The 27200-nt window shown below is 43.6% G+C and overlaps 3 protein-coding genes across 8 annotated transcripts; 1 reads left to right on the top strand and 2 right to left on the bottom strand.

Annotated features, from left to right (window-relative positions):
- Nucleotides 1-227: 227 nt before the first annotated feature.
- larp1b (La ribonucleoprotein 1B) lies at nt 228-18055 on the bottom strand. Of its 4 annotated transcripts, none has more exons than XM_053845923.1 (19): nt 15865-18055; nt 13224-13285; nt 12411-12467; nt 11553-11781; nt 10598-10768; nt 10217-10342; nt 9969-10131; nt 8656-8800; nt 8343-8520; nt 7500-7669; nt 6697-7050; nt 4719-4827; nt 4213-4382; nt 4033-4139; nt 3787-3947; nt 3572-3716; nt 2966-3075; nt 1507-1634; nt 228-1437 (listed from the first exon to the last, which is right to left on the bottom strand). In XM_053845923.1, the coding sequence occupies exons 1-19, from the start codon at nt 16202-16204 to the stop codon at nt 1180-1182; spliced, it is 3183 nt and encodes a 1060-aa protein (XP_053701898.1). In that variant the 5' UTR covers nt 16205-18055; the 3' UTR covers nt 228-1179. The 4 variants fall into 4 exon arrangements, with proteins under 4 accessions (XP_053701898.1, XP_053701899.1, XP_053701900.1 ...); XM_053845924.1 differs by having other exon boundaries at nt 11559-11781; XM_053845925.1 differs by lacking the exon at nt 10598-10768 and having other exon boundaries at nt 15865-18054.
- Nucleotides 15048-23208, top strand: LOC128747779 (dr1-associated corepressor). 3 transcript variants are annotated; one of them, XM_053845937.1, is made up of 6 exons: nt 15048-15146; nt 20016-20088; nt 20249-20342; nt 20788-20901; nt 21108-21198; nt 21330-23207. In XM_053845937.1, the coding sequence occupies exons 2-6, from the start codon at nt 20034-20036 to the stop codon at nt 21354-21356; spliced, it is 381 nt and encodes a 126-aa protein (XP_053701912.1). In that variant the 5' UTR covers nt 15048-15146; nt 20016-20033; the 3' UTR covers nt 21357-23207. The 3 variants fall into 3 exon arrangements, with proteins under 3 accessions (XP_053701912.1, XP_053701908.1, XP_053701909.1); XM_053845933.1 differs by lacking the exon at nt 15048-15146 and adding an exon at nt 19533-19694 and having other exon boundaries at nt 21330-23204; XM_053845934.1 differs by lacking the exon at nt 15048-15146 and adding an exon at nt 19557-19620 and having other exon boundaries at nt 21330-23208.
- LOC128747775 (activator of 90 kDa heat shock protein ATPase homolog 1-like) lies at nt 21746-25836 on the bottom strand. The gene is made up of 9 exons (XM_053845927.1): nt 25624-25836; nt 24255-24445; nt 24088-24170; nt 23901-24018; nt 23730-23821; nt 23523-23651; nt 23355-23456; nt 23240-23291; nt 21746-22470 (listed from the first exon to the last, which is right to left on the bottom strand). The coding sequence occupies exons 1-9, from the start codon at nt 25701-25703 to the stop codon at nt 22298-22300; spliced, it is 1020 nt and encodes a 339-aa protein (XP_053701902.1). The 5' UTR covers nt 25704-25836; the 3' UTR covers nt 21746-22297.
- Nucleotides 25837-27200: the final 1364 nt, after the last annotated feature.

Genomic DNA, 27200 nt, shown 5'->3' with positions numbered 1-27200 from the left:
CACGATCATACTATTGAAAGCTGCACGACAAAAATACTGCGTTTCAAACATCAAAGTCGGCGCAGACTCTGGGCTTTATGTCTTAGTCAGCAGCCGCAGTTCTTTGTTTTTGGAAGCAGAAACCTGCCGGTCAGGCTGCGCGCCGCGCCTGCCAGATAGTAAACAGCGAGACGCCCTAGTTGCTGCTCCACCTCTGGGAAAAGATCACACAGACACAGGCTCCTACAATCAAGTGTTACTTTATATTTTTTGCATTTTACATTTCAAGACTCCGACATTAACATGCATGGTATCATCCTAAAACACACTCAAACCAAACTATTGATAAAATAAATCACTTCTTAAAATCAAAAGAATAATCAAATAGCAAATGATTTTTTATAGTATTTACATTTTTTTTTCTTTAAAGTCAACGCTAAAACCTTTTAAAGTCCATTTGGAAAAGAAAAGGAAAGGATTAAAGTGCTCTAAAGCACCAGCCTCAAACAGAACAGAAGGTAAATGTCAAGCTAGAATAAACAGATACTAAGCCGAAACCCAACATACTACCAGAAATTATATTCCATGAGCAAAAGCCGTTCCAAACTGCCGGGATCTCCTAAGACTATTCGGTCAATCAAGTCGAAGTCACATACAAATGAGAGCAAAACAATAAATTATACGGTCTCTTGGTGTCGCGGGGGGGGACGCGGTGCTCAGTTCATTGAAGTTGCACTGGTAAAGATTGGCCTGGATCACTGTCAAGCTCAGGTCCGAATGATTGTCACCATGAATTAACTGATGGAACCAAAGTGATTGGTGAGTAAACACTTCTCACCGTTGTGGCACTGACTCTCCCTGAGGGAGGGGTGGGGGTCAGAGTAAGGCACCAGACTCGTGGCACTCATGGTGGAGCAGCTCTGCTCTCAAGCTGAGGAGGTCGGGAAACCTCTCGAGGAGTTTGGCATCTCACAGAGTAAAAAGTTAAAATGCAACAGGAATGCATTTTTTTGTAGTTTTTTTTTTTCGTTTCTGTAAACCAACAGGCTGCTCAGACTCAAGCGCGCTGCCTTCGCTTTACGTTCAAATGAAATGCTCTGAGAACAAAAATCTAAATTCCTCTTCACACCCTTTGTCGAGAGTAAAAGCCGCGCCCTGCTCCACGGCACTTTCTAAAAAAAAAAAACCTCTTGAGGCACTTCATTTATTTGGTGCTGCGCTTTTTTTCACCGTCGCCGGCTCGGCCTTCTTCCCCAGGACGGCTGCTGTTTTAGGGGCGGTGAGAGGAGGAGCGGCGGCAGCGGCGTTGGAGCCAGATGCAGCGGGTTTAGCCGAAGACTTGGCGGCAGCCTGCATGGGCTTTGAGGTAGTGTTGGAAGGATGGCGCCGACGCCGGGCCTCGTCCCCAGCCGAGGACGAGTGGCGCCTCCTCCTGCCTCCTTCCTCTCCGCTCGGGGGCTGCGGACACAGAAGCCAGGGCCATCAACGGCAGCACTTTGGAAACGTGAACTGGGCCCGGAGACTCACCACGACCCGAAAATCCTCCAGGTTTTTGAACTGGGAGAGATGCTCCTGGAGCTGGGGGTCGATTGGTTGGTTTTTAATCCTGGAATACTTGAGGAAAGCCCAGAACTTCTCCAGCCCATAGAGCTGCCCTGAAAGCAGAGCACACATCGACCCTGAACGCAACATCACGACACTTTCATATACAAAGAATTGAAATATTATATAATACATTAACAATAGCATAAAATTCCAATGACATAAAACCCATGCACACAAGAAGAATAAAAAAAAAAACCCTTCCACAAATTTACAGCAAAAAAAAAAAACACTTTTTTTCCTTCAGAAATGGATCAAAAAAAGTTTTGTGTCCTTCAACCTTTGTATTAAGTCGTGCAGCTGTTTGTGATATCAAGCATCATGTGCTCGTGGCTAATCTTCACTCATCTGTGACCCAAACGTTTCATGTGGAGCTTGGATCATCTCAGTTCCTGAGCCACACCATGTGACCTGACTGTCCCTGTGGTGCTACCACGACAGGAGCCGGTTTCAGCTGGGTCGGCTTCATCAGGAGGTTCTGCCTGCTGGCACCGTCCCAGAGACAGTTGAGCGTCTGAACACTCCACCTCACTGAAACCACCTCTGACGTGATACACCCAGGCCTTTAAAAAGAAAACCACGCTGACGGACGAGCTCCGGTTTGAGGAAGGTTTTACTAAACACAAAAATAACTCGGCTGGAAATAAAATGGCCGACAGCTGTTCTGCTCCAGTGAGTCATCAGCTTTGAGTCGAAAAATTAACTTGCTTTTTTTAGCTGTGTTACATGCTGCTTGCTGACTGAGATGGTGCACAGTAGAGATGGGACCAAAAAAGTTATCAGGATAAATGTGGTCATTTCAGAGATAACAATAATGATCAGGATAAATCCATGTTCCTTCTCCTCCATGTGTTGGACACTACAGTCTCTCTTGACACTGTTTGATGATGGAACTCAGGAGTGGAGTTTGTCTCCAGCATCATGGTTTGTTGACGTCTCAATAGAACAGTTAACTCAGTGCAGAGATGAGAAACTCAATGTTTCTGGTAGAAGCCGCTGGTGTCTGACAGGCTGCTCTGCCAGCTTTATTTAGGGGTTAAATGGAGCCGTCTGTCTGCTGTGTCTCATGTCTCTGAACAGTTGACTTGAACTATGGAGCACTCTGGACACGTTTCCTAGATGCTACTGAAGAAACATTATAAATCAGGTGAAGAAGTGATCATGGAGTCAGATTCTATTCTCCAGATCATGATCCAAACTGTTAGTCCTTTGTCTTGTGTGGTGAGCCGCGTGTTTATCAGATTTATGGTGCGATGCAGAATTGTCTCCGTGGAGATTGTGTTTGGCAGGGTATGGTGTACGGTAAGTTAACTTCCACTTCAACTCAGAACTAAGGTCAGAGCACATGGTTCCAGCAGGTGAGCAGATGCTCTTTTTCACTTACCTTTCTCAAAGTCTTTCAGCGTCTCCTCTTGAAAGTCCTTGAACAGATCCAACCTGAATCTCTTCTCCAAACCGTAGCTGTAGTATCTGAAGAGACATTCCAGTCCGTACCTGGCAGGAAAACCACAGCGGAGAGGTTGAACAGGCTCAGAAGCCAAAGACCCATCACCTCAGAGGGAGTCTGGTGAAGGGCCTCAGAAGCTGGGGCAGCATCTTGTCAGCGTTCCTGAACCCACACACTCCCAGGTGAGAGCGCTGAGGGTGAGACGCTCCAACAGTCGGCCAAGAATGCAACCTGGCAGGACTGTGACAACACCTGCCTCCTTCCTTAAGCCAGGAACAATGATGCTGCTGTGGAAAGACCCACACACGCAGCTAACCTCCTGCTCCGAGAGCAAAACTGCATTTTGAGTTTCAGAACAGTTTTTTCATTTGAGCTTCGTGATGCCTGTCGGTCATCAGTGGTCATTTTAAGCTTGTTGCTGCAGGACTGTTATGTTTCTGAGACACAACCATCTGTAACACCTGCCGATAGCCTGAGAGGGCGCTGCACTCTGAGAACACGCAGTTCAGGAACTACCTAGGTCAAGGTCAGACGACCCCTCACCTGTAGTTTTCTTTGGCGTCCTCCACCGCGCACTGCTTGAAGTCCTCGTACATTTTCCTGTTGAAGTTGTCCCTCAGGAAGAAGGACCAGAACCTGAAGAGGGTGTTCATCTCCTGAGACTGGCCGATGCCCAACCGTTTCCTCTCTGAGGGACACCCAAACATTAGCTTCAAGACTTCAATGCTTCAGAGGCCGATCCGGACGTGGCACGTTACCATTGAGGCACCTCCGTCGGTACTTGTGGTAGCCTTGCTGAGTGAAGCCGTTGTCCCTCAGCAGATCATGTGACGGGTGCCAGAACTTGGGCAGGGACTGGGGCGTGCAGCCGTAGCTCCCCGACAGCGGGGCTCCCTCTGACGGCGAGGCATTTGAGCTGCTGCAGAGCAATATGGGACACACGCTTCCATGTCAGCGGGAGAGGCCCAGCTCTAATGTGGCTTGAGTGCAGCCGGGGGTCTGACCTGATGGATGCAGAGCGCGGCCGATGCTCGCGGGAGTCCATCACCCAGCCAATGTGAGCCTCCTGTGGGGGGTTGGAGCTGTGGCGTGTCTTCTTTTTCCTCGGCGTCTGAAGCAGAAGACCAGCAGCTGGTCACTTTAGCGAGGTAACACAAAACGGTCTGTAACTCCGGAGGACTCACCTGTCCATCCACGGTGACGCTCTCCTTCATTACGGGGTAGAATCGCGGGGTTTTGGTGGGGTCCTGGCGTCCAGGGGTCCGAGGTGTTTTGGGAGTCCTGGGCTGATGATCGCTGGAAGACTCGGGCACTGTTTTCGGCAGCGAGCGCGCCATTTCTGCTTCATTGGCCACTGCAGAAACAAGTGGATCAAAGTGATCCGGGAAGCTTGAAGGACTATGCAGCACAGAGAGCCAAAGCATTACGACCATGTGCGTGTCACTGTTTCAATTCAGTTCAGTAAATGGTGGGGTGGGTCTCTCGCTGGATCAGACCTCCACTAGCACTCCCTAGTGACACAGTTTAAGATGCTGGCGCTGCCATCTGGCACCTTCAGCAGTGGAAGATGGGCAACACGCCCAAACCAACCATGATGCACGAGTCGAACACCAATCTTCCAATGAAGAGCAGAACTGAACTACTCACAATGAGGACATGCTTCTGCATGAACATGGCTGCGGTGACTCACCAGGCATGAGGGGCAGCTCCTGAGTGGGGTCCACAGGAACCTTCGGGGTCAGAGTTTCAAATTCATCTTTGCTGATCATGTTCAGCTTCTTGAAGTTCTCTGCCTCCTGCTGAAAGAATACAGAGGGGCATATTGACTAGAAAGTCACCAGTCTCTCACTAGTCTGCAGTCATGGACTCCGGTCCACCAGTGACGTTGCAGTCAATGTCGTTGGAGGAAATTGGACATTTGAAATGTGATCACAGCGTGGCATTATTGACTTCTTTTATATGGTGTGTGATGGCAAGTAGCATGTAGATTGAAGCAGTGTGTTGTATCTGCACTTGTTCTCCCAGATCCATGTGACTCATCCACATGTTCAGGTGTTTTTACTGCATCACAATATCCGTGTTGCCTGTGAACATCACACCTCAAACCGCAGTTCTGATTGAGATCAAAGATCAACCTTTTGCAGTCTTGATTCGGCTCTGCCCACAGAGCAAAGACATTTCTGTGCCATCAGTCTTGAACTTGTAAAAAAAAAAAGTTTAGAATCTGCAAAACCTTTTAATTCATAAATATAATTTGAAACAAAAAAAAAAACCTTTCAAATTACTTACTATTAATTTTCACGCTGCATTGAAAAGTTCTTCTTCGTATTCAAACCTTAATAATGTATCAAAACATTTTTCGGAATGTGTTTATTTTTTTCGAATTCAAACCTCGGTGGCATCCCTCCACACATTGGGGACTAACCAAATAAAAACCACCACGTGGCAGTCAAGCTCTGGTCGCCACCATCCAGGCGTGTGATGAACAGCAGATGTGCACTGTACTTTAAACCTGGCCTGCCAGCGCCAGGCCTATCACTAACCAGGTGACCTCGGCTCGTGTGTGCTCAGGCGTGATCGTTCCCACATGTGCAGACGTTACTCGCAACCTTTGCCCTCTGAGCACGCTGACGCTGCAAAAGGCTGTATGTGCCTTTCATTCAGGATGAGTGGCGTATGTGCAGCAGTAAAACTGCTCAACACAGTGGGATTACATAATTGTCTTGTTCCTCCACTCCTTCTCAGGTCAGTCGCTCAGAAAATCAGGTCCGGCCACTCAGGACCAGGGTTGTGACACACATGCGCGCTTCAGTCGTGGGGGGTAAATAGACCTCTATATTGGTCTCATCTACTGGACGTGGAATCGGCTTCTCAGCTCTGTCACACGGTCTCCACGTGCGAGCTAAGCTAGCCCCTAACGTCTGACCCCTGTGCACACGATCCGATCGCCCAGATATTCATAAATAAATCGTTTTGTTTGTCTTTATTCCACAACTATCTTGAGAAAACTCTCTACCTTTATTCAGTTGATATCAGTGCATGCACCTTTGAAAGCAAAAATCTTGGTTGAAACTGTATTGTTTACAAGTCATGCTTAACCCGCAGTAAAACATAACAAAATACCTGTAAGAAAACTTGTACTAACAGGATGGACAACAATCATCTCCATGTCACCATAAACCCTGCCTCAACTTGCCTAGTAGCTTCAGCTGACGGCCTCAGACCAGGACAACGGTCAGCAATTTGGTTTAAAAAAAAAAAAATTGACATAATATTACTTGACTCGTTCACTGGATACTGCATACAACTGTCTGCACTCATTTCTATTGTATGAATGGTGAGTACAAAACGGTGAGTACTTTGAGGTTTTTTTGCTGTTCAGTATGTAGCAGTAACATTTTTGATGGTGTAATAACTGTCTGAAAATACATTAACATAAAACATTCAAAAACTGCCGCTGAGGAACTGTACCGACCACTAAGGAGAATTGCTGGAGATTACCGTAATGACAGGTGTATGCGTACCACGCTAAAGCGTTATTGAGTAGTTGAAGTGTGCATGTTAAAGTAGTCGCCGAGTTGGAATCCATGAAACAGACCTGACTATTGACTGTTAACTCCAGTTATTCCATGACAGTGCGGCCAACAGATGTGTAACAGCCAACCAACCTTGGTGCACTCCAGCTGCTCCACTCCCTTCCACAGGTCCTGCTCGTAGTAGTACAGGCCGTCGTTGATGGCTTTGGCCAAGTCGGCTGTGATTTTGGCTCGGGACTCGTGGTTGCCGGTGCGGTCGCCTCCGGGATGCTTGCGCATGTACGGCGGCGTCTGGGTGACGATGAGAATCTTGTTGACGTCCTGATCGTCCAGTTCGTAGTCCGAGTCGTCCTCGTCCGACCAATCGGTGAACTTGTTTTTGCGCGGGGCCAACTGCTCCATTTCCTCATCGAACATGAAGTCAAGCTCCTCCTGGTCGGGCTCCCCTGGTAAAGGGGCCAGTTGGAGGGGAGAGACGCTACGTTCCTGCAGCAGAGCAGTTGCATGTTCACAGAAGCTTCCAATGTGTCCCTAATAGTAGTATAGCATGGGACCTGCTGATGGCCATAACAGTGACATACATTTTCATCCGAATATTGTTCATCTTCAACATAAAATAATACATGAGATTCAAAGTACATGATCCAGATAGTTTGACCAGAGGGGATAGAAGAAGCGAAAGATGAATCAAGAGTTCACAGAAAGATCTTTTTGATGGGGGGGTGGAGGGGTAAGTACTCAACTGAAGAGGGAAGATCAATTTGGAGCACTGGAGGAGGGGAGGGGGTGAGGCTCACATCTGCATCAACATACTGATGTGGGAGATGGAGGATGAAAAGGAGCAGACAGCAGAAGATACGTGAAGAGACGGGGAGAAGGGAAGGTTGTCAGTGGAAAACAAATGTTCCAACTCCACAGTCAGCCTCACTCAGTACCTTTCCCTTGCTCAAGGGCTGTCGATGGCGCTTCTCCACCTGTATCCAGGAGTCCGGGGGGACGTTGTGGGTGCCAGAGGGGGGAAGCGCATCCTTGTCGGTCGGGTCGGAGCCGGTCGAGGTCTGAGGTAGGGTGGACTCAGATGTAGGCTCTTTCACAGGCGATGAAGCTGGAGAAGAAAACAACGCTGTCAGCTCCTATCTGGGCCAAAACGCCAGGCCGTGCAATAGACACTGACGTGCATGAGAGCAGTCCACTACAGAAGACACCGTTGAAGAAGTTGTTTTACTGAATACATCTTTGTCACAGGCCGAACAAAAAAAAGACAACTTGTATTAGGATTTGAAAAAAAAATCTAAAAAACAGACAATAAGCAAATAATGAAAATGTGTCATTTAATTAAATATTTAGTAACGAAAAATACATGGAATTTCACATAAAACACCATTTAACAGTTAATTTTACTTCTATAAATAAATAAAATAAATAAAACCACACTATTATTTGGACAGGAAAAAGGTCCAGCAACCATTGAAAATGACTCAGCGATTGAGATTTTGGACCAGGTCAGAATCACTGATTCAAATCCCGACTTACCAGCCTTTTTTGTGTGTGATGGAGAAGAAACTATTCCAAGATCGGGGTTGATAAAAAATAAAAATAAAAAAAAAGATAACTACACTGTTTCTAAATATACACACTCTTTACGACCCCCATGATTTGCAGACAGACAGAACCAAATGTTCAGGCATCTAGTTATCCACGTCTTGAGCAGCAAAATCAAACTACAATTGACTCCTCATTCAAAATCAATACTTGGATAAACTTATCACATCAGTCACCAGTGTTTGTAGAGTTGAGTGTCTGACGCGGAACAAACTCTGGACAGTTGATCAGCTGAGAGAAATCGGTCCGAGGGGAACCCACGACGGCCGGGGCAGGGATCGGCCAACGCTCCGGGTCAACCTTACATCGGATCCGCTCGTCGACAAGTTCCAGTTCTTCACTACTCTTCAGGGCCTTCAGAGGAGAAGAGGGAAACACAGCCTTCATGACTCTTGTGAATCAGTACCGTACTTTACGTCACACTCACAAATAAAATTCCCAAACTAGGGAAAAGTGGGACATAAATGGATTTAGATTTGCTGCGTGTACCTCCATTATGAGGTTGACGTCAGTGGTTAGAGCCTGGACTCGGTGGAAGCTGGCGATGAGAGAGATGGGAAGGAAGCCCTGCGCGTCCATCTTTCTTCTCAGGAAGAAGTCTCTTTCAAGGTTGTGCAGGCTGAAGTAGTACTCACTGCAAGACATACATGGGATTCGCTTGGATCTGGTGCAGTGTCCGAAGTCGAGGGTCATCATTGAATTCTTACAATGAAAAGTTAGTGAAAAGCACTGTGGTAAAATGCATATTCTAATTTGGTATCAGTTATTTAAATCCATCTTTGCTCCAGGGTCAGTGTGGTCACTTTGCATATCAAATAGTGTCTCACAATTTAAATAGAAAGCTGAGGAGATGAGTTGGGTTTGATGAGCGATGGTAATAAAAATCAAACAAGAATCGATGGCCGTCGGTGGATAAAATGTCAAATGGAACTCGTGCTTGATTTTTGGACCCACTTTGATCATCCGTAAAGTAGTCAGTCAAAAGAGAAGTGAAAATGCCGAATCCAAAACAAAGACTGGTTAAAAAAGGGAGCATTTTCTGCTGTAAAAAAAAAAAGCGCATTGTCTGTATGACTGAATCTTCAGGCCAAAAAGACTCTGCGTTTCTGTCGGGGGCGCACACGCTCGCGAACAAAAGCCTGCACACACTCAGCCTGCAGGCTGTGGGGCCCATCATCGCCGAGCTCGTGCAGGGAAACTCTGGCTGACTGAGCAGCCTGAATACAGCTGAAGGAGACGAGAGGGAAGATGACACTGGCGCCCCCCTCCTCCACTGTCATGCCCCCACCATGAAACACACTTTTATACATTAGCCACTCATGACTGGCTAGAATAACTCATCTCATTCAAGACTCAGGAGTATATTTAGTGGACCATCTGAGCATGTGCAACACACTTGTCCAAGGAGGCCAAGCCAAGGAGTCACAAAGCAAGTGCTGCCCCCTGCAGGAGACCTTAAACAGTCGGGACATCAAGCCAATTGATTCATACTGATAAAAAAATATATATCTTTACCGGGGACACCCTGGAGCTCAATAGTATGGTAGCTTTTCATTGTTCAATTTTCATTTTAGACAACACACTTACCTCCAAGTTATGTAACATTGTGACGTTATTTTTATTGTATTTTTAATCTACAATATATTGAATACACCTCCATAGCACAGAGATGTTTCTATGGAGGTAAATATTAGCTGTTTATGTTTCAATGGAATGTTGCATCAGAATGACTGATAGTACAACACAACTCTAAAACAAACAACTTGGTTTGTAGACAAAATGAAAATGTTGAAGTCACTCACATTTGGCGTTTGATATACTCTTTAAGTAGCTTTTCATCCACTGTGTACATCTGTACTTTGTTGCCGTCGTCGTAGTAATAAACCATGTTGTTGCCAAACTCTGAGGATTGGCCCCCGGAGCCATCGGACTGGGAGTCCCTGTAACTTGTGAACTCAAAGCGACCTGAAGGAAACCATGGGAGACTCTGTATTATTTCCACGGTTTCCAAGGAAACGCATTCATACTGTAAAAGCACAATTACACTTGCCTCGTCCACGACCTCTCCCGCGGCCACGACCCTTCCCTCTGCCTCGGATTCCACCACGTATGCTGCCGCCGTCGCTTCTGACAGTGGAAGAATCGTCCCCAAAATCTCTCGGTTCCCTCCTCCAACCTGTGAAAAAAGCAAGCAAAGATTTTAACTTGTTCCAAACCATTACAAACGTAAACATTAGTTGGTCAGCTATGTAGCAAGCAGTGAAAGCTGATTCTCAGGGATCCACATTTGTGTAAAGGGTTGATAACTCACAAGTGCATTAGCAAAACGCGCTTAGTACCGGACAACAATCAAACACAAGAAGTCAAGACAGACACAACCGCAAAGCCAAAGTAGCAGAAGGACAACAACAGCGAGCTACAGGCCACTTACTCCTGCCATCATGCGCCCTGCTACTATGCAGCGTGCGATTGGGCGACGTCAGGTCGGGAGATTCGCTTTTGGGTTCAGTGTCAGAGCACGCCGGGACCCAGCCGTGAGTCTTGGTGCCTTCCTCTTGGGTCCCTTCCTCCAGGGGCAGCGAAAGCCACTTACGTTTGTTACCTAGCAATAATCGCACACCGGAAACAACAGCTTGAAGAGACTTGACCCTGAAAACGCTGGCGAGTCTTTTTGTCACAGAGTAGCAAGTTTGGTGCTGGAAACGTCAGAGGGCTTTGGAATTTGGATGCATGTGCTGCGCAGGTAGTTCAGGATGAATGACTTGCTATGGAAACAGCAAAAATACTTAAGATTGTAGGGCGACAATTAAAAAGCAAAAATCTTTTATACGAAACTTTTGAAAAGCTTATTTTGTACTATTAAATTGGTGACACAAACTAAATGGGCTCTTTTTATGACGTATTTTAGCAAATGAATTTTCGTTTTATCTATTCTAATCTACTTTGCTAATAAATTCACATTTAATATACTACTTTTTATTTAGACATACTTTTTTTACGTTTACAATTTACGTGTTTCGTGAATCTGTTTTTTCACTGGCTGCCACAGTAATGGCTTCAAAAGAAACTCAAAAAATATTGAGGATATTGTTGCAGAAGGGTCCAACAAATTGATTTTCAAACAGCTGGGATTAGTGCCAACTATTTCAGTGCATCCAAACTGATTAAAAAAAGCAAACAGCACATGCACCAATCTGCAGCAAATCAGATCAAAAGTCAATCAAACACTCATCTGTGCAGGAATTGTTCCTGTCCTTTCACGTTCTTCTCAGCGAATTGGGCCAAATTCAAATGAAATAATTTGGTTGGACAGTGAATAAATATGCACAGAGGTCAGGTGATTGCGAACATGCTGGATTTTAGAAGAGAAAAAAAACCCTCCTCACCCTCACCTCCTCTCTTCTTCAGGCTGGCGTTTTTAGCGTCCTGTCCCACCTTCTCTTTATCCTTAGTCACCTCCTCCACAGGCTCGATGGGAGTCTCCTGGTTCTCTTTACTTTCTCCGCCATCGTGACTGCTCTCGGACTTCCTGTCAGGTCGCTCTCTCCTCTTCTCCTTGTCTCGGCGTGGAGGAGGAGGCTTCTTCCCATTGTTGTTCAAAACATTTTGTTGTTGCTGGAATATGGACAGTGCAACATTACTAGACCAGTAGGCACATACAACAAGGTTCTGTGTGAAGAGGAAGAGAAAGTAAACTATTTATAAACTAGGGAAAACAATGTTTTCAAATATTGCTGTAGCAAAGAAGAAAACCTGGCGCTTTTACAAACTTGCACCTCAAAAAGCAGGAAATTCAAAGGATGTTCAAGACAGTTATGAATTTCAAAATCCATAATTCTCCTCAAGCACAAAAAAGGGGGGCACTGCTAAGTTTACCAGTGGCCTAGCTATTTACAAGTCTGTGTTTTTAAGTATATCTGGAACAAGAAAAGAAACCTGCTGACATTCATTTGAGAAAACGACTCAAAATCGATTTTTCTTGTATTTGTATGACAAAAACTCATAAACACAGTTGTTTACACATACACGCTTAGTGACCTTTTCACTTGAAAGAGAAACAAATATACCTAAAGAAATTAAACAATTTGGAGAAAAAAAACAAACAGAAAGGCACATTTAGAAAACTGCCCTCTTGTGGAGAAATGAGTTACTAAAACATGACTCCTTGACATGGACGATGTAACTCAAGCTTCAGCTCAGTGTCTGTGCTGTTATTTTCCCCCCACGATCAGCAAACACACTACCTCCTTAGCAAGTTCACCAGGTGTGGGCCAGTTGGTGATGTCACTGAAGTCACTTGACTGCACAGAAGAGAAAGACAACAAACAAAAACAGGAGGATTCAGAGACTATTTTGTACAATGAATAAACTGTGGATCAACAGTGGGAGGTCAGTGATCCGCTTCAAACAAACACGTCCAACACACTCGTGGTGGGTGATGAAGGTTAGACAGTTCAAAACTGTGCAGTCATTACAGTCAAAAACAAAGATGCTTGACTATACAGTAAGTGAAGATGAAAGATCCTGATTGCAAGTCTGCTGTCTCACCCAACATTACACTGAAAGCATAAGTGGGGAAACAATTTTATCCATCTTTAGCAGCATTTTCCTTTTAAAATATTGAAACTAGTTGGTACGCAGCTATCACAAGAAAACGTGAATTACATACCATAAGATCCACTTTATCACTTTTTGTCAAATTACACGTCTCATTTCTTCAACATAAATTTCTTTAATATGTGTTTGAAGTTGTGTGTTCATTAAAATTCTAAAATAGTTCCCTTAAAGGTTGATCTTTGATCTCATTTGGTGGAAAAACTTGTCTGGAGAGTAAACATTAGAACCAGAGAGCAAATGGAACCACTGAGTGTTTGGATGGTGACAGATGTCAATTTTCCCATCCTGCACTCAGTAACAAACGTGAAGATGAAGAAACATGAAGTGTTTTTCCCCCCAAAATACAAGACCCCACTAAACAAAATTTCCCAGTCCAAGAATCTCTTTCCCTTGTTTTAACTGAGAAACTAGTGTAGAGCAGTGAATAAAGGGTTAATTACCTTGCTGGATTTTCTGGTTCTGGGCTTTGTGGCACGGACAACCTTCAAAGCATTCTGTTGATCTGGAAGAGCAGAGTGAATAAGTGTAATCATTCTATCCAGCAAAATGAAGAGTTTTGAGGCCCCTGATAGAAACCGCTGTGAAACTAGGCGGGTTGCTCAACAGCCAAGTGAGCAGCCGGACTCCAGTGACGGTGTGTTTGAGAGCATTTGGAATTTCTTCCTCGGCCTCGGGGGGGTTGTGTGTCTTAATGAATGTTGGGTGTTTTGTGTAAAACCAGCGGCGGTATGTGGATTTGTCTTTGCAGGCAGCTGGGAGTGGCACGCTGTAGCACGACAGTCCCTATCGCTCTGCTGGGGATGGCAGCTTTGATAACAGTGACCGGGCTCCTGCAAGAAGCCTGTAGACTCACACCCGCCCTGCTGGTTGTACATTAACTGTAAAACGATGCCGGTGCTCCTGCCAGAGCTGCGCAATTCAAATATAGCTCCTCTTGGTGCCCTGCGCTCTTCGACACACTTTCACTGGAGCATTTGAAACGGTTACTGTTGCACTCAAGGCCTGAGCGTCCCACTTCACGAAAACCCTGTCCTATCAGCCTGTTGCGAGGGGAAATGTAAACAAATCGCCAACACAAATCAAACATTCTCAGGTGCAGCGCAACTCCAGCAAATATCCAGGAATTTGTGAAGTTTTCAGTAAGGTGTGTCACACTGAGCTGTCAAGCTGCCAACGGCCTCATGAAATAATGGAACGCAGACAGAACAAAGCTCATTTGTGTGATAATAATATCACTCATCCTAGTAGTACTACTGCGCTTTGGTCATGGACTAGCTGGTTTAGATAATATGCAAAGCCTTTAATCACATGGAGTTTTTCTTTTTTGGGGGGGGTGCAGATATTATCAATAAAACCAAAGAACAACAGCCAAACTTGGTACTATTATAATTACTATAATTATAATTACACTGGGTGATAAAGAGTGTTTTCGGCATTTGTGCCAGATTGGAGCCACTACTTTGTCTTTGGGAGATTGTGTTGGGGTGAACTGAAGCCGGTTGGTGGAGGTTTGCGCTCTCCGAGTGCTTTTCTAGCTACATTTGAATTGCTTTTCATGCTGTCATCTAGCCGTCACCACCACGCTTTAATAACATCATATCTTTGCTCAATTCTTACCAATTTGGAATGACAACAAAGACTCCTTGAAATTTAGAAGTAGGTAGGCAACTCCAATTTTCCCAGAGATTTCTGCCAACAAACAGATAAATTCCGAAAAAAAAAAAAACGCCTCTGCTGCAACTCACCGTTGATATTTGAGGTGTAATATATGCGCAAAAATGTCAATAAAACTTTTAGAAGTTTGCTCTTGGCGTGTTTCTCTCCGGTGACGACATCAGCAGTGTATGTGAGGATAAAATATTTATTTTTTTAATCACATTACTTATCTACTGCATATCCTATATTGTATTTAATGTTGCGATTATGTTCACACCATTTTTCCCACAGTGTTTATCAAACACTTTGCTGCATTTAATAATGTCAATAACGTGTTTACTAATTGTTTACTTACACTTTAATGTGAATATGCTTCACTGTTTGTCTGTTCAATATAAATGTTATAGTAAATAGCTTTGCAAACTGACTTACTGAATCGCTGGAAAAGCAGCCTGTCATGAGCGAATGTACATTTCTTTCTACAGTATATAAAGCATATTACACCCCAAACATCAACAGAGGGGATCGGCCATTTTTTGGTCAGAACCCGTCAGTGGAAATGCCCTGTAACTCCGCCTCCAGACAATTTGAGGAGCTGAGAGAATAAATGCTATCACATTACTGACCTCCTGTAGGAAGTATGTGCTTTCTACTTCCTGTACCTTTCAGTAATGGAGCGAAAGAATGAGGCATTTGCTGTGGTGTAGGTGAGTTACATTAAGAACAGCTTTGCAATAGACACCTCAAATGCAACTCTGATGAGGTGAAATAAACATTGGTTGACAGAAAACATGTATTCACCTTAAACTAACTTTGACAGGCGTTAATAAATAGGCCCCACTGGTTCCGAGAGAACACGCATCATTTCAGCAGCTTCACAACTTTCACACCTGCCAAACCACTTTTCTGACAGACTCGCTGGATCACTGGTGACAGCGGAGCGGAGTCGCCTGGTGGGAGGACCTGAGTGCGGCCAGGCCATTGGACGCGCACAACATGTGTTTTTTAACGCCAACAGCATCTCGCACACTCGCCCGTGGCCTTCATGAGCAGACCTCCCTCAGAAGCACACGATCCCTGCGATTCTGGCAGAATTCTGGCCGCGTGTTGGCTGTAGTTTGGTGTCAAACCCAGGCAGATGCTAACATGCTACAGCAGTAGCACTTGTCAGCGTTCAACACGTGGTGCCACCCGAGTCCGGAGGGGGAAGGGGCAGATAGGCTCCACTTCAGTGCTGACGTTCACATTTAACAACTTCATTCATCTATAAATAATCCCTAAACGAAGCATGTCACACGAATAAACGCGCAATTCCGGCGTGTTTTCTAGCCACCAAGCTGTCAACTGCAGAGACAACGTGCTCCTGTCGCTCAGCGAGCTGCCATATTGTGACATTCTCAAGTGTTTTTTCACCGACTTACTCACCTTTCTCCTGCGATGTAATGTTGGGGACCGACACTCTGCCTGTGGTTCTCTTGGTCCAGGCGTTGACTTTCGGCAGTGGAGCCTCCACAACTTTCCTCTTGACGGTCTCCACTGGCTCGGAGGTGCCGCCGCTTTGCTCGTTCTCTTTGTCGTTTTCCTGGCAGTTTTCGAGCTCGTCCGCGGGGGCCTCGGCGAGGACCTTCTCCGCGTCCATCTGCGCTTCACCTTCTTGCTCCACGGCTGAACTTTGCAGCGGAGCCTCCACGAACTTGTCTGGCTCCGCGTCCGGGGCTGCTGTCAAACCCGAGTCCAACTGACTGCTCTCGACCTCGGCGGACATCCTGCTGGTTCCCTGGCAGTACACGCGGTTAAATCCAGTGTGAAAGTCTGGTCCCGGCTTCCTTGACCTGGAGAAAAGTTGTGAGACGCTCGGGGGGTCCCCACATCCACAACTTCAGGAGAACAACTTCAGGGCCGGAGTAGCTAGCTCGGCTAACTAGCTAGCTGGCGACCGTGCAGGCGTCAGCAAGCGAAATTCGGCTCGTTTGCCTCGCCCGTCGACCGCCTCATTTCAACAGAGCGCCGTTCAAAAACGTTTAGAAGACAGCGGCTGTCCTGGCTCCTCACCTGCGAGTGTTTTTTGGAACTTTTCAAACTAGTGCGGTGCTGAAGTTCGCCTGCTGCTACTGCTGCTGCTGCTGACTTCTACTCCACGCTGCAGCAACGAGCTCTGCCTGTAAACACTGACTCTGCTGCCCCCGCAGGTGGCTGCGCGCTACTACAACCTCAGGACGTGTACGACAATGTCGGGGTTGAATTCTGACCATTTTAGGAAAGTTGTTGCTTTCCACGCCCGATGTTTGTCACCACCAAGGCAGCACCGGCGCCGCAGTTGCACATTCAAGGCAATATTTTCTTATTATTTGCTTCAGCATCTGTTTTGGGCCGCGACGACATCGCCGACTATCGACCGGGAATATTCAAATCACATTTTGAGCGATAAAATATGACGTTTCAAAAGAGCGTTTCATGAAAGTGTTTACTTTTAACAACACAACAATCAGACGAGTCGCTCGAGTTTGTCAACCCGCCCACCTTGTCGTGACTAGTTGACTGTCGATATGGTTGTAATTTAACGCTATTCGACTTTTTAACGAAGTTTTCGAGTGACTATTTACAACAGTGTAACCACACAAGTTTGTGCTTGTCAGCCTGTACACGTCATGCATGGCATACATGTCCACTCACCATAAAGATAAATCGTGACTAGTCGACTATGAAAATAGTCGTTATTTGCTACACTAATTCAATTTTACTTGACTCATCCTATTTGGGCATCTTTTTTATCTTTTGCTTGACAAACCTAATGACAAATGCTGCTTCTCATGGACCACCATCATGGGCAGAGGATTGTTGTGTTCTTGTCTATCCTCAGGAGGACGCCGCAGTATTGTTAGTCATTCACCTTATGACTGAAGAATCTAATGTCCAAACTGGAAAGACCAGAACCAATGGTCCCAGAGTTAGAGGCTGGTGCTCATCCCGGCTGCTGCTCACATAAACAAGCTATTAAAGGTTATGGACAGAAATAAACTTCATCAAACAGCAGTACAAAGGCAGAAATCAGTCTTAAACAACCCTAAATCAATCTATGCAGGAGGCAATGTAAAGTCAGTGACATTAGCTGGAAAGGCTTCATCACTGAGGCCCCGGGAAACACAAGAGGAAAAGCTTCAGGTCAAGATATGGTTCATGTCATGACAACATCCCATAATCGTACCATTGGTGGGCAGAGAAGTGTTATTGGATCTGAAAACATACCCTCTAACCTGCAGGTTGAAACTGAGGGAGTAAAATGAAATGCAAGAAAATAGGACAAATATTGTGCTACTTGGGCATCTACACATTTCAGTCGACAATTTCTGTGCCGTAAATATTAATGAAGCACCAATGATTTACAAGAGCAGTTGTTAATCCCATATATCTCAACATTTTTTTCATTTAGGAAAATAAGTGTGAAAGTGCCTCTAAGGAATCTACAGCGATAATACAATTGTAAAATCTAATGAAACAGACGACTATATTGCTCCATAGGCCTTTCGCCAGTCCTTTGACAGTGAAGCGGAAACAATCCGCCGTGAAGAAACTCAAATCGATTCCTGATGTAAACAAACAAAATTAATAATAATACAAACATCTCCCTTACTCCCCCCACTCCACCACATTATACAGTGATTATTATATAATATAGTATCATAGTTATTATATATCATACAATGATCATGTGTAGTAAAAAGTAATGACAAAAAGAATTAATAAAATGAGGTCAGTGAAGTATTTTTAAAAAATGGCATTACACAGACAGACAAATAATGAATGAGAAAACCATTAATTACATTTTAAAAATTAAAAAGATAGAATAAATTCAACGGGACAAAAAAAGTAAAATGTTGTGCTGCAGTCTATCTACTGAAGTGAAACTATGATACACAATAATAATGGTGATGTACCGAGCTTGCAGGCTCCATATACCTGTGTGTTTAATACTACTTTTATTTTGAACGTTATGCTCATGGTGCCCACCAGGGGCAGTCAAGAGCCCTCCCCAAACTCCCGCACCTATCACTCACTCATCTTTTATGTGGCGTTTTCTGAATATCTGAGCATTAATTTGCTGTTATTAAGATTGTTGACAATGATTAAGCCCGGTGTGTTTTCTTCTTTACAGCCCGCTGCTGCTGAGACTTTTACGCTCCCTTACTGACCCCTAGTGTTTGGATGTTGAACTGACCGGATTCGTGTCGTTGTTCTTGCCTTTTATTTTTTATTTCAAGGAAACTTCTATCATTGTTTAAAATGAAATACCACTGAATACTAAAAATATTAATGTAAACTTATGGAAATCAAACCTTTTTTAGCTGCATGAGCAAATATCCATACGTTTATTATCACCACCATCATAAATCCAATAAGGTATTATTAAAATACTCATCCAAAACTCACGGTTACTTCACGTCTGCACCTTTCACATATTCGACTGAAAAAAATCCAATAAATATCAATAGAAAAACGAACTTATTCCTTAGTACACGAATCATAAAAGCTTCCACCTGGGAGGATGAAACTGACGCCACAGAAACATACTATTACAAGCGAGATGAAATCACTCACAAGAATAATAAACAGTCATATCCAGAAATAAATTCAAACTAAGTGACCTAAATAGTTACCTCATCCACTCCCTGTTTCCTCTTCACTGTCACGTCTGAAAGAGACAAAAACAGCACCGTGTTTCCTTTAAATACGCAACATTCAAAATATAAGAAAAGTAGTTGAACTTGCCCAGCAGCAAATGCGCAGATGACAGATAACAAGTAAAGCAACATGTTGGTGTCCGATTGTCCCACCTTCTGTTGCACAAATTACAAAGCAGAAAAGGAACTTTATAGCAAAATAACAGTCTGAACATGCGTTCACATTTCAGGCTAAAAACAACCTCATATTTACATCACAGACCAACCCTTCATTATCATCGTAGATTCATTACTATTCAGAGTTAAAAAAAAAACAAAAACAAAAACGTTTTCGTGCCTAAATGTCGCTAATAAGTGACGTATCTCGGGGCCGTGACGTCACCGCCGCGGCCACCTGCGTTGACCTCAGCTGTGATTGTCCGGCATCACATTTCCGGGGTTACTTCCTACCTGAGGTAAACAAATGGACGCGGCGGCTGTTTGCGGCGAAAACATGAGAAATGTGAGCGACCAGCGCGAACTAAGCCCACTAAAATGCCCGGAAAGAAAAAGAAATATAACGTTTGCTTCCCCCCGGTGAGTAGCGCGACTGTTGAACAGAGTTACTTCGCTGTGATTTACCGGTTTAGCTGCTAACTGAGGTCGAAACTTTGTTGTGACAGCGTCACGAATTACTGCCAAAATGGGGCGGAAAAAGCAGCTTGGACAACGAGCCAGGCTCGTTCATATATATATATATATATATATATATATATATATATATATATATATATATATATATATATATATATCAGAATTGTCTGTCTGTCTGGCTCCGTGTGAGTTAAATAATTGCGTGAGGAAATTGAAGATGTCACTTTAAAAGATGACTTGTCTGTTTATTTTTATTTTTTAAAGAGTCGCATAAAGAAGATCATGCAGAAGGACCCAGAGGTGGGGAGGATCGCCAAAGCTGTCCCTGTTGTCATCTGTATCCTTCCTGAGCTGCCAAAACAATTCGTTCTCCTCATTGTTTCATGCTCGAGTTTGGACTGCAGCTTCTATGTTTTCATATTTTGAAGCCATGATCAGTGTTCTGAAGTGAACCGGCTAATACGAGGCAACTCTGTGTCCTGAACGCCGCACCTCAGCTCGAGTGTTGGAGATGTTTATCAAGTCACTGTTGTTGAAAACCTGCCTCATCACCGAGTCCAAGTCCAGCGGGACCATGTCCGTCTCTCACATGTGAGTCCATCTTGCCACGGTGGATTATTGATCTGGTTTTTAACTCACCCTGATAAAGCTTGTCATCATTGTTTATCATAACAGGGGCAGCTACATTTCCTCAGGGGCCACAGTATTAACTGCTTAGTGTTTGGGGCCGTCAGGCCTAAAGAAAGAAGGAAAATGTAACTTTAAAATTTGGGATATGAGAAACAGAAAAACTGTAATCACACCATGACATTATATGGTTGATATGCTCTTTTTTTCTATTATTAAATACGTTAATAAATATTGTTATAAGTACTTTGTCAATGTCTTTTATTCATTGATTTTGAGGCTACAAATACTGTTATACTTATTAAAATGATCTAATCAAATAAAAAAAGAAAACGAATGATATATTTAGACTTCAAATAGCTGTGATTGGTGCTGCTCTAAACTCTAGACCTCGCCTCACCCCTCACAGGATGCAGTGCATCGAGTCCGAGTCCCTCTTCCACTTTCTCAAAGACTTGGCGGAGCAAGCTGTGCTGAAAGCTCAGAAGGACAACCGGAGCCAAAGTTTGTGGCCCCTTTACAGGTAACACTCAAGAGGGGAGGAGGCTGGGAGAAAATAAAAGGTCAAACTGGATTCATAATCTGAAAGTGATGTGGTTGAACAAAAGAAAAAAAAAAGAACCCATCTCTAATCTAAAATCGGACATGGCTATGTAAGGTGTGTTGGGTTTTTTCTCAGCTCAAGACAAGGTTCACTTTAACCCGAAACTCAACTTCCCTTCTGTCAAGGTCAAAGCTGCACGAAATTTCAGTGAAAAAGTCTTCGGACGTCGGCACGAGGCAAAGAATGGACTCTCTGGATCAGGACTCCAGCTCCAGTGTAAAGTCACTCCTTCGTTCCCATTTAATAACAACAGCACCATCAAGCGGCCATGCTGTTAATTACATCATTAAACTGCCTATTTGATATAAATGTTTCCATTTAAAAATATGCATTTTTTTCTCTCGTAGGAGGCGGAGCTCTTCATCTGCCTTTGATTTGTCAGGTGTGACTGCAAGCGTCTGCGTCTTTGAAGTCATTTAATTTCATTATTTCTGTTGGAGCGAAGTGTTGAAATGTACATAAGTCGTAAATACGTTCTGTTCAAAGCATTGAGATTTAATTTGGGATTTTCTTTTTGACAATGGAAAAAATAATTTACTAATTTAGATGAATATTATATAAAGAAGATTGAACAATTGTTTTTGTTTTAAAGGTACTTGTTGATTGGACGTATTGTTTAACTGGATGCCCAGTACATTTCCCCCCTCAAATTGGAAGTGGTTTTCTTTCCATCCTGGTACTTTGTGGTTTCTGTTTTGAGCGTTTTTAAATTAAATTAACGTTTTTTAAAACAGCAAACCTTTAATGCCAAGATTAAAGAGCAAATTAAAACGAGATGGAGCACATACATGGACTGCTTTATTCCAAGAAACTAGTCTCTTGTTTACAGAATGAAATGAGGAATAAATAGATTTGCAATTGAGTTCAGCGTGTGTTATCCGTCTGCTGCTCACCTGGTGACAGCTGCAGCGGAGGCGGGCGCTCGGATGGTGAACGCACATAAATTAATCATTTGAAATGAGATAAACCAGTGAATTTCTGCGGACAACGTCCAGCAGGTGACACGTACAGCAAAAGAAGACTTTAAATTGTCGACATCTCTTCCGTAACAACAGAAACATTGATTTTATTAACGGTTAATTCTGTCACTTAACGGAAGGACGACTCTCACTTTCAGTCCGACAAGGATCAGTCCGTCCAGGCTGGGTCCAAATTATTGAAGGGAAAAAAAAAAAACTAAAAAAAATTTAAAACCATTCACTCAAAAACATTTGAATCTTCCACTGGATCTCCTAAATGATATCGTGCGGTGGGGATGCATGTGCCCGAAAGATCAAGACAGTTAAAAAAGAGAAACCAAAACAGGCGAGCAGCTTCAGAAGAGGCTCGCTCCGTAGCCAAAAGTCTGTTTAATAGCTTCAAAGTAGTATCGCTTCCAGCCTTCTTTCGTCCTCTCCTCTTCGTTCTCGGGGACGCCGCGGAACTCCACCTTCAGCTCCGTGTCGCTGCCCCGGTCCACAAAGTTCATGGTGATGGCCGAGTAATGCTCTGGAACGTAGTCGCATCAGTGAAATCATCGTTCTTTCAACCAAAGAAAAACACTGTGGGATAAAGATTGACCGCCCGGTTTTGGTGCTGAATTTAAGGTTATCAAAAGAAAATACTCCAAAAAGTGCACTACGACAGTACGGCAGCCATGACATGTAAAGCTATAGTTTATTTACTGCCTTGGAAATAAATATTATTTTGCAGGTAAAAACATAGTTGCCTTGTTTTGTATTTTGTATATTGTTTCATTGTTTTTAATTTATATTTGTTTATCTGCAGTTATATTTTTATGTAAATCCTGCTCTGATCAGGATAGTTTTTTTTCCTTGTCAATTTTTTCAACTTTCCGAATGTCGCGCAGCCTTCTCCTGAGGAACCAGTCTCACTTTCATGACCCCCGAAAACTCTGTCAAGTGCTGGTGCTTTAAAAACCGTCTTTAATTTGTGGCATTGAAGCCTAGTAACACATTTTCACGTGCGTGTGCTTTCCATGACAGAGTGAAAAAACTCATGCTGCTGCCAAGTGAGCAGCGAGTAGGGAGGAGCACGTGATTGTCATTCACATATCACGCGTTATCGGCCAATCATGATCGCAGACCAATTGGTCGTCGCATCCCTAGTATCCAATATTTTCGTGGATATGAATGTGAAATTTGCATCTTCAGTTGAAGTCATCGTTAATGAGTTGTCTCATGAACAATACTGATCTGACAGGAAGTACTGCCAGCAAATCAAGGCAGTGTGGTGGGTGTAATAAAGGTGTACTTACCACTTGGCCAGTTGTTATACCGCCACTTCATGACTATTTTCTCATCACGCACCTGATGGACGAGCAAACGTCGGTGAGCGACCAAACTCATCGATAAACAACCAGCAACACTTACCAGCTCTGTAAATTCACCAAAGACGTTTCCATCCAGCAGCCGAAACTTGCCGCCTTTCTCCCCCTCCACTGTTGCTGCAGCATGTGTGAACGCCTGCACCATCTGGAAGCACCATCCAATGAGTCACCACCGACCCAGAACTGCACTGAGGTAACGGTCGACACTCACTTCCTGGTTGAGAAACACTCTGTACAGATCGGCGGGAGACGTGAGGAATTTTTCCCTCATGCTGAATTTACAGGTGGGGATCTTGACGCCAGTGTTGACAGGGGCAGCCGTGCCACCTGAAGACGAAATCTGCCCCACACATCACCACAAGGGTAAGAGGTTATATGGCATTACACTGGATTACAGCCTATTCACGTTGGTATTCACCTGAGTTTTGTTTAGCTTGGCTTTCGACTGGGACGTGGCCTGTGGGGGGGGCACTCCGTTGGCCGTCGGCAGAATCATACCCTGTGTAAACTCTGCAAGGATGCAGAAGAGAAATGTTTAAAAGGGCAGACGAGGTTTGGTTGGAAACAGGAAGTGGATTTTAGGGTTCACCTGTTTTCAAGTATCCAACATAGCTTCCAAGAGCTTCACGGATCTTCTCCGCACCTTTTGTTTTCATGAGTTTCAGCAGCGGCGTCTCTGGTTCATCTTTGCCCAGAGAAACGGAAATCTGCACGGAGATTAGACCATTAAATTCATGCCACCGGACCAGGACCAAGATTTCAGAGAGGACACTTACATCAAGATCCTCCATGTCGTTTTCATCGGACAGGTTTGGGACTTCGATAGTTCCTTTATACTTTAATCCAGCTTTCGATTTCCCTGGCAGATTTAAAATTTTAAATTAAAATTGGAGGTGGTCGACACATTTATCTGGTTCAAGTGAATCTTTGAAGTGACACCTACCGGTCCAAGTTGCTTCGAGGAGCCACTCGTAGAAGAATATAAGTTTCCCTTTTCTGTTATTGATGGAGGCCTCTCCTTTCACCTTGCCGACCTCGGTAATCTCGCAGGCCCCTTCTTCATTTTCCACTTTTAACCCCATTAACAGAGATGTTAACTTTTCTGTCGACCAGTTTGTTGCATCTCGTTCAGTCCTGAAAGGTCAAGATAAACGTGATATAAAGTGAACAAATGGCCACTCCTCATCATAAACATTCATCAGACTCCAACACAGGCACCACAGGACGTGCAGCTGATATAAATATTCCAGAGTGACTGAAGCAGCAACAGAGGATTCCTCTGCTGGAAGTGTATTTTTAGCTCCAGTCCACCCTTACATGCAGTGCACCTCCTATAAGGTGCCACTTTAAAGAATCGATGATATTTAGAAACATGAATTAACTGACTTAACCCAATTAAACAGAAATTCTAACCACTTCTATTCATATAAATACCTTAAACAGATACACACCAAGCAGTTCATTGGGCCTGGGAACGAGATCGTCTCTGTCCCTGTTCTATTCACAGGTCTTTGTTAGACGACTTGTGAATGATAGTCAAGATGTTTATGTTTTGTTTGGGACACTTAACAATAATCAAATACCTTAAAGTGAAATTTGAATTAGCAGTGATGCAAGTTTATGATCCAGCAACTACTTTTCGACACAACTTTGGTCCTGTAAACAGACGGATCAGTAAATCTTTCAATCATAATTCACACCGGGCGATACTATTACAGTACTGCCTGTACAGTATACAGGCTTTAGCGAGGTCGACTACCACACACCACAGTGAACTTCATTCACGTCGATAACAATCTCTAACATTAACATTAATTCTATCCCACGTGCTACACTGGGCAGTACATCGTTTAGTGAGGGTAGAATAATCAAGATCGAACTGAACACCCGGTAATTCATGTGTACTGTAAGTGTAACACGTTGTGGTGATGCTACCACCAGCCCACATGCTTTCCCCAGGACTTCCTCACTCAAATAGCCATTATTATTACAAAAAACGGTCATGCAACGTAGTAAGTCATGAAATCACGACTGTTATAACGCAGTGCGAATGTTTTGATTGAGATAACATCAAAACAGGCATGTGGAGCTAACCAACGGAGCTAACTTTAAATCGACCGCTCTCGTCCATTGTTGTGCTTAAAATGTTTAATTTTTATTTTCTCAACACAACCGACCTACATACTCTTTTAAGTTTAGAGTGAGTAGTGTACAAGAATAAGGATGAATCTTCCGGTGGATATATGGATACTAACGTGATGCTAGCATTAGCCGGCTAGTTAGCCGAATGTGTCCTTTTCTGAGGGTCTCACCAGTGCCAGTTGTTGACATTAGTAGCGTCGGCTCTTTCCTCCACGATCCAGCGCGGGTCTCCTTCTCCCCATTTCGCCATGTTAGCTGCGGTATAAGGACTGAACGACCCAAACGGGGTGAGTACTCGGACTGATGATGACGCCGGGCCGGCCACCCTTGTTCTAGAAGCCTCTGCGTGCTGCCTGCGACAGTAGCGGTGCTCACGCGCAAACTCGCCGACCGAGGAAATTGCTGGAAACGGAACTTTACAGGACGTCGGAGAAAATAAAAGGTCCGCCCCGGACCGGAAGTATAATTATAGGTAAATAGCGTCGGAGTTACGCGTGTAGTTCGACGACATAACTTTACTGCAATTTGGCTTAACATTGATGGAGTAATTCTACCATTTTGGGGGCTATTTTTAAAAAAAAAAAATTAAAGCTATCTTAGCAACACAACTATTAGTAAAATAAGAACAACAATAACACTAAGACACTTTACGACAAGGTATTTTTCCAATATCAATCTATTTTGAGGGAAAAGAAATAGGAATAACTCATGAAAATGATCTAATTTAAAATTTCAATATAACTATTAGTAGATATGGAGGGAGGGAAACACATGGAATGAGGAGTGTGCAGCAGGCTTTCAATTCTAAATATAACTTAGAGAAGCTATATTTAGAATTTGAAACCTAATGATTGATGAAAAAAAGTATGTTTTTTGTGGTTTCGCTCCGGCCTCGTGACAGCTGCATCGATGCCAGCGAAGGGCCACATTGGCTCCTGTCCCACACTACACTCCCAGGTGATTTAAGGACTTTAAAGTGACGCTCAGAGACCATTTTCCAGGTGTTCCCAAGATGGAGAACAGAATACGATCCTGCTTTGTCACTCTTGCCTGTATATAAATACTACCCTGAAATTACTTTTACATTTTCCTCTACAGTTTTTCTTTTGGCTTGGTCTGATTATATTGAAATGTGTAACACCAGGAGATCTAAAATTACAGTAGAAATAAAAGGGTCACCGAGCTAAATGACAGGAACGATGAAAAGCAATTGTCTTTTGTGACTTGAATATTAAAAATAGGGAAATTGTCCTTACACTATGGTACTATATGTTTGATTATCTATTATTTTATTTTATTTAAATACTCTCGGTATAAAAAAAATAAAATAAAAAAAAACAGAAGATTTCGGGATCATAAAAAAAATGTGAAAAATGTAACATAGGGTCATTTCAATAAAATGTTTGTCAATTATTATTAATGGCAACAAAGGTTCTCAAAACAATAAAAATAGAAAATGAACAAAGACATTTTATATAAAGCAGAAGATCTGCATAAAAACATGAATATGATTTTGAAAAAAAGGCCATAGTGTAGAGGAACAGAGAAAAGTTAAAATTATAATTATCATCAAAATAATCTAATTCAGAAATAAAAGCAAATGAAAAACATAATGAACACTTGAAAAAAGGGTAATATCTGGAATTGAAATCCCAACTCTGCATGTGCTATGACCGGCTGCATAGATACAGGTAAAGGGTCGCATGTGGCCCGGGCCACCTCTCTCTCTAAATCATCCAGAGATGTA

This window comes from Synchiropus splendidus, chromosome 16 (assembly GCF_027744825.2).
Source record: "Synchiropus splendidus isolate RoL2022-P1 chromosome 16, RoL_Sspl_1.0, whole genome shotgun sequence".
Taxonomy (NCBI): Eukaryota; Metazoa; Chordata; class Actinopteri; order Syngnathiformes; family Callionymidae; genus Synchiropus; species Synchiropus splendidus.
Note: the sequence above shows the minus strand (reverse complement) of the source record. Positions and strands in the feature narration are given on the sequence as shown.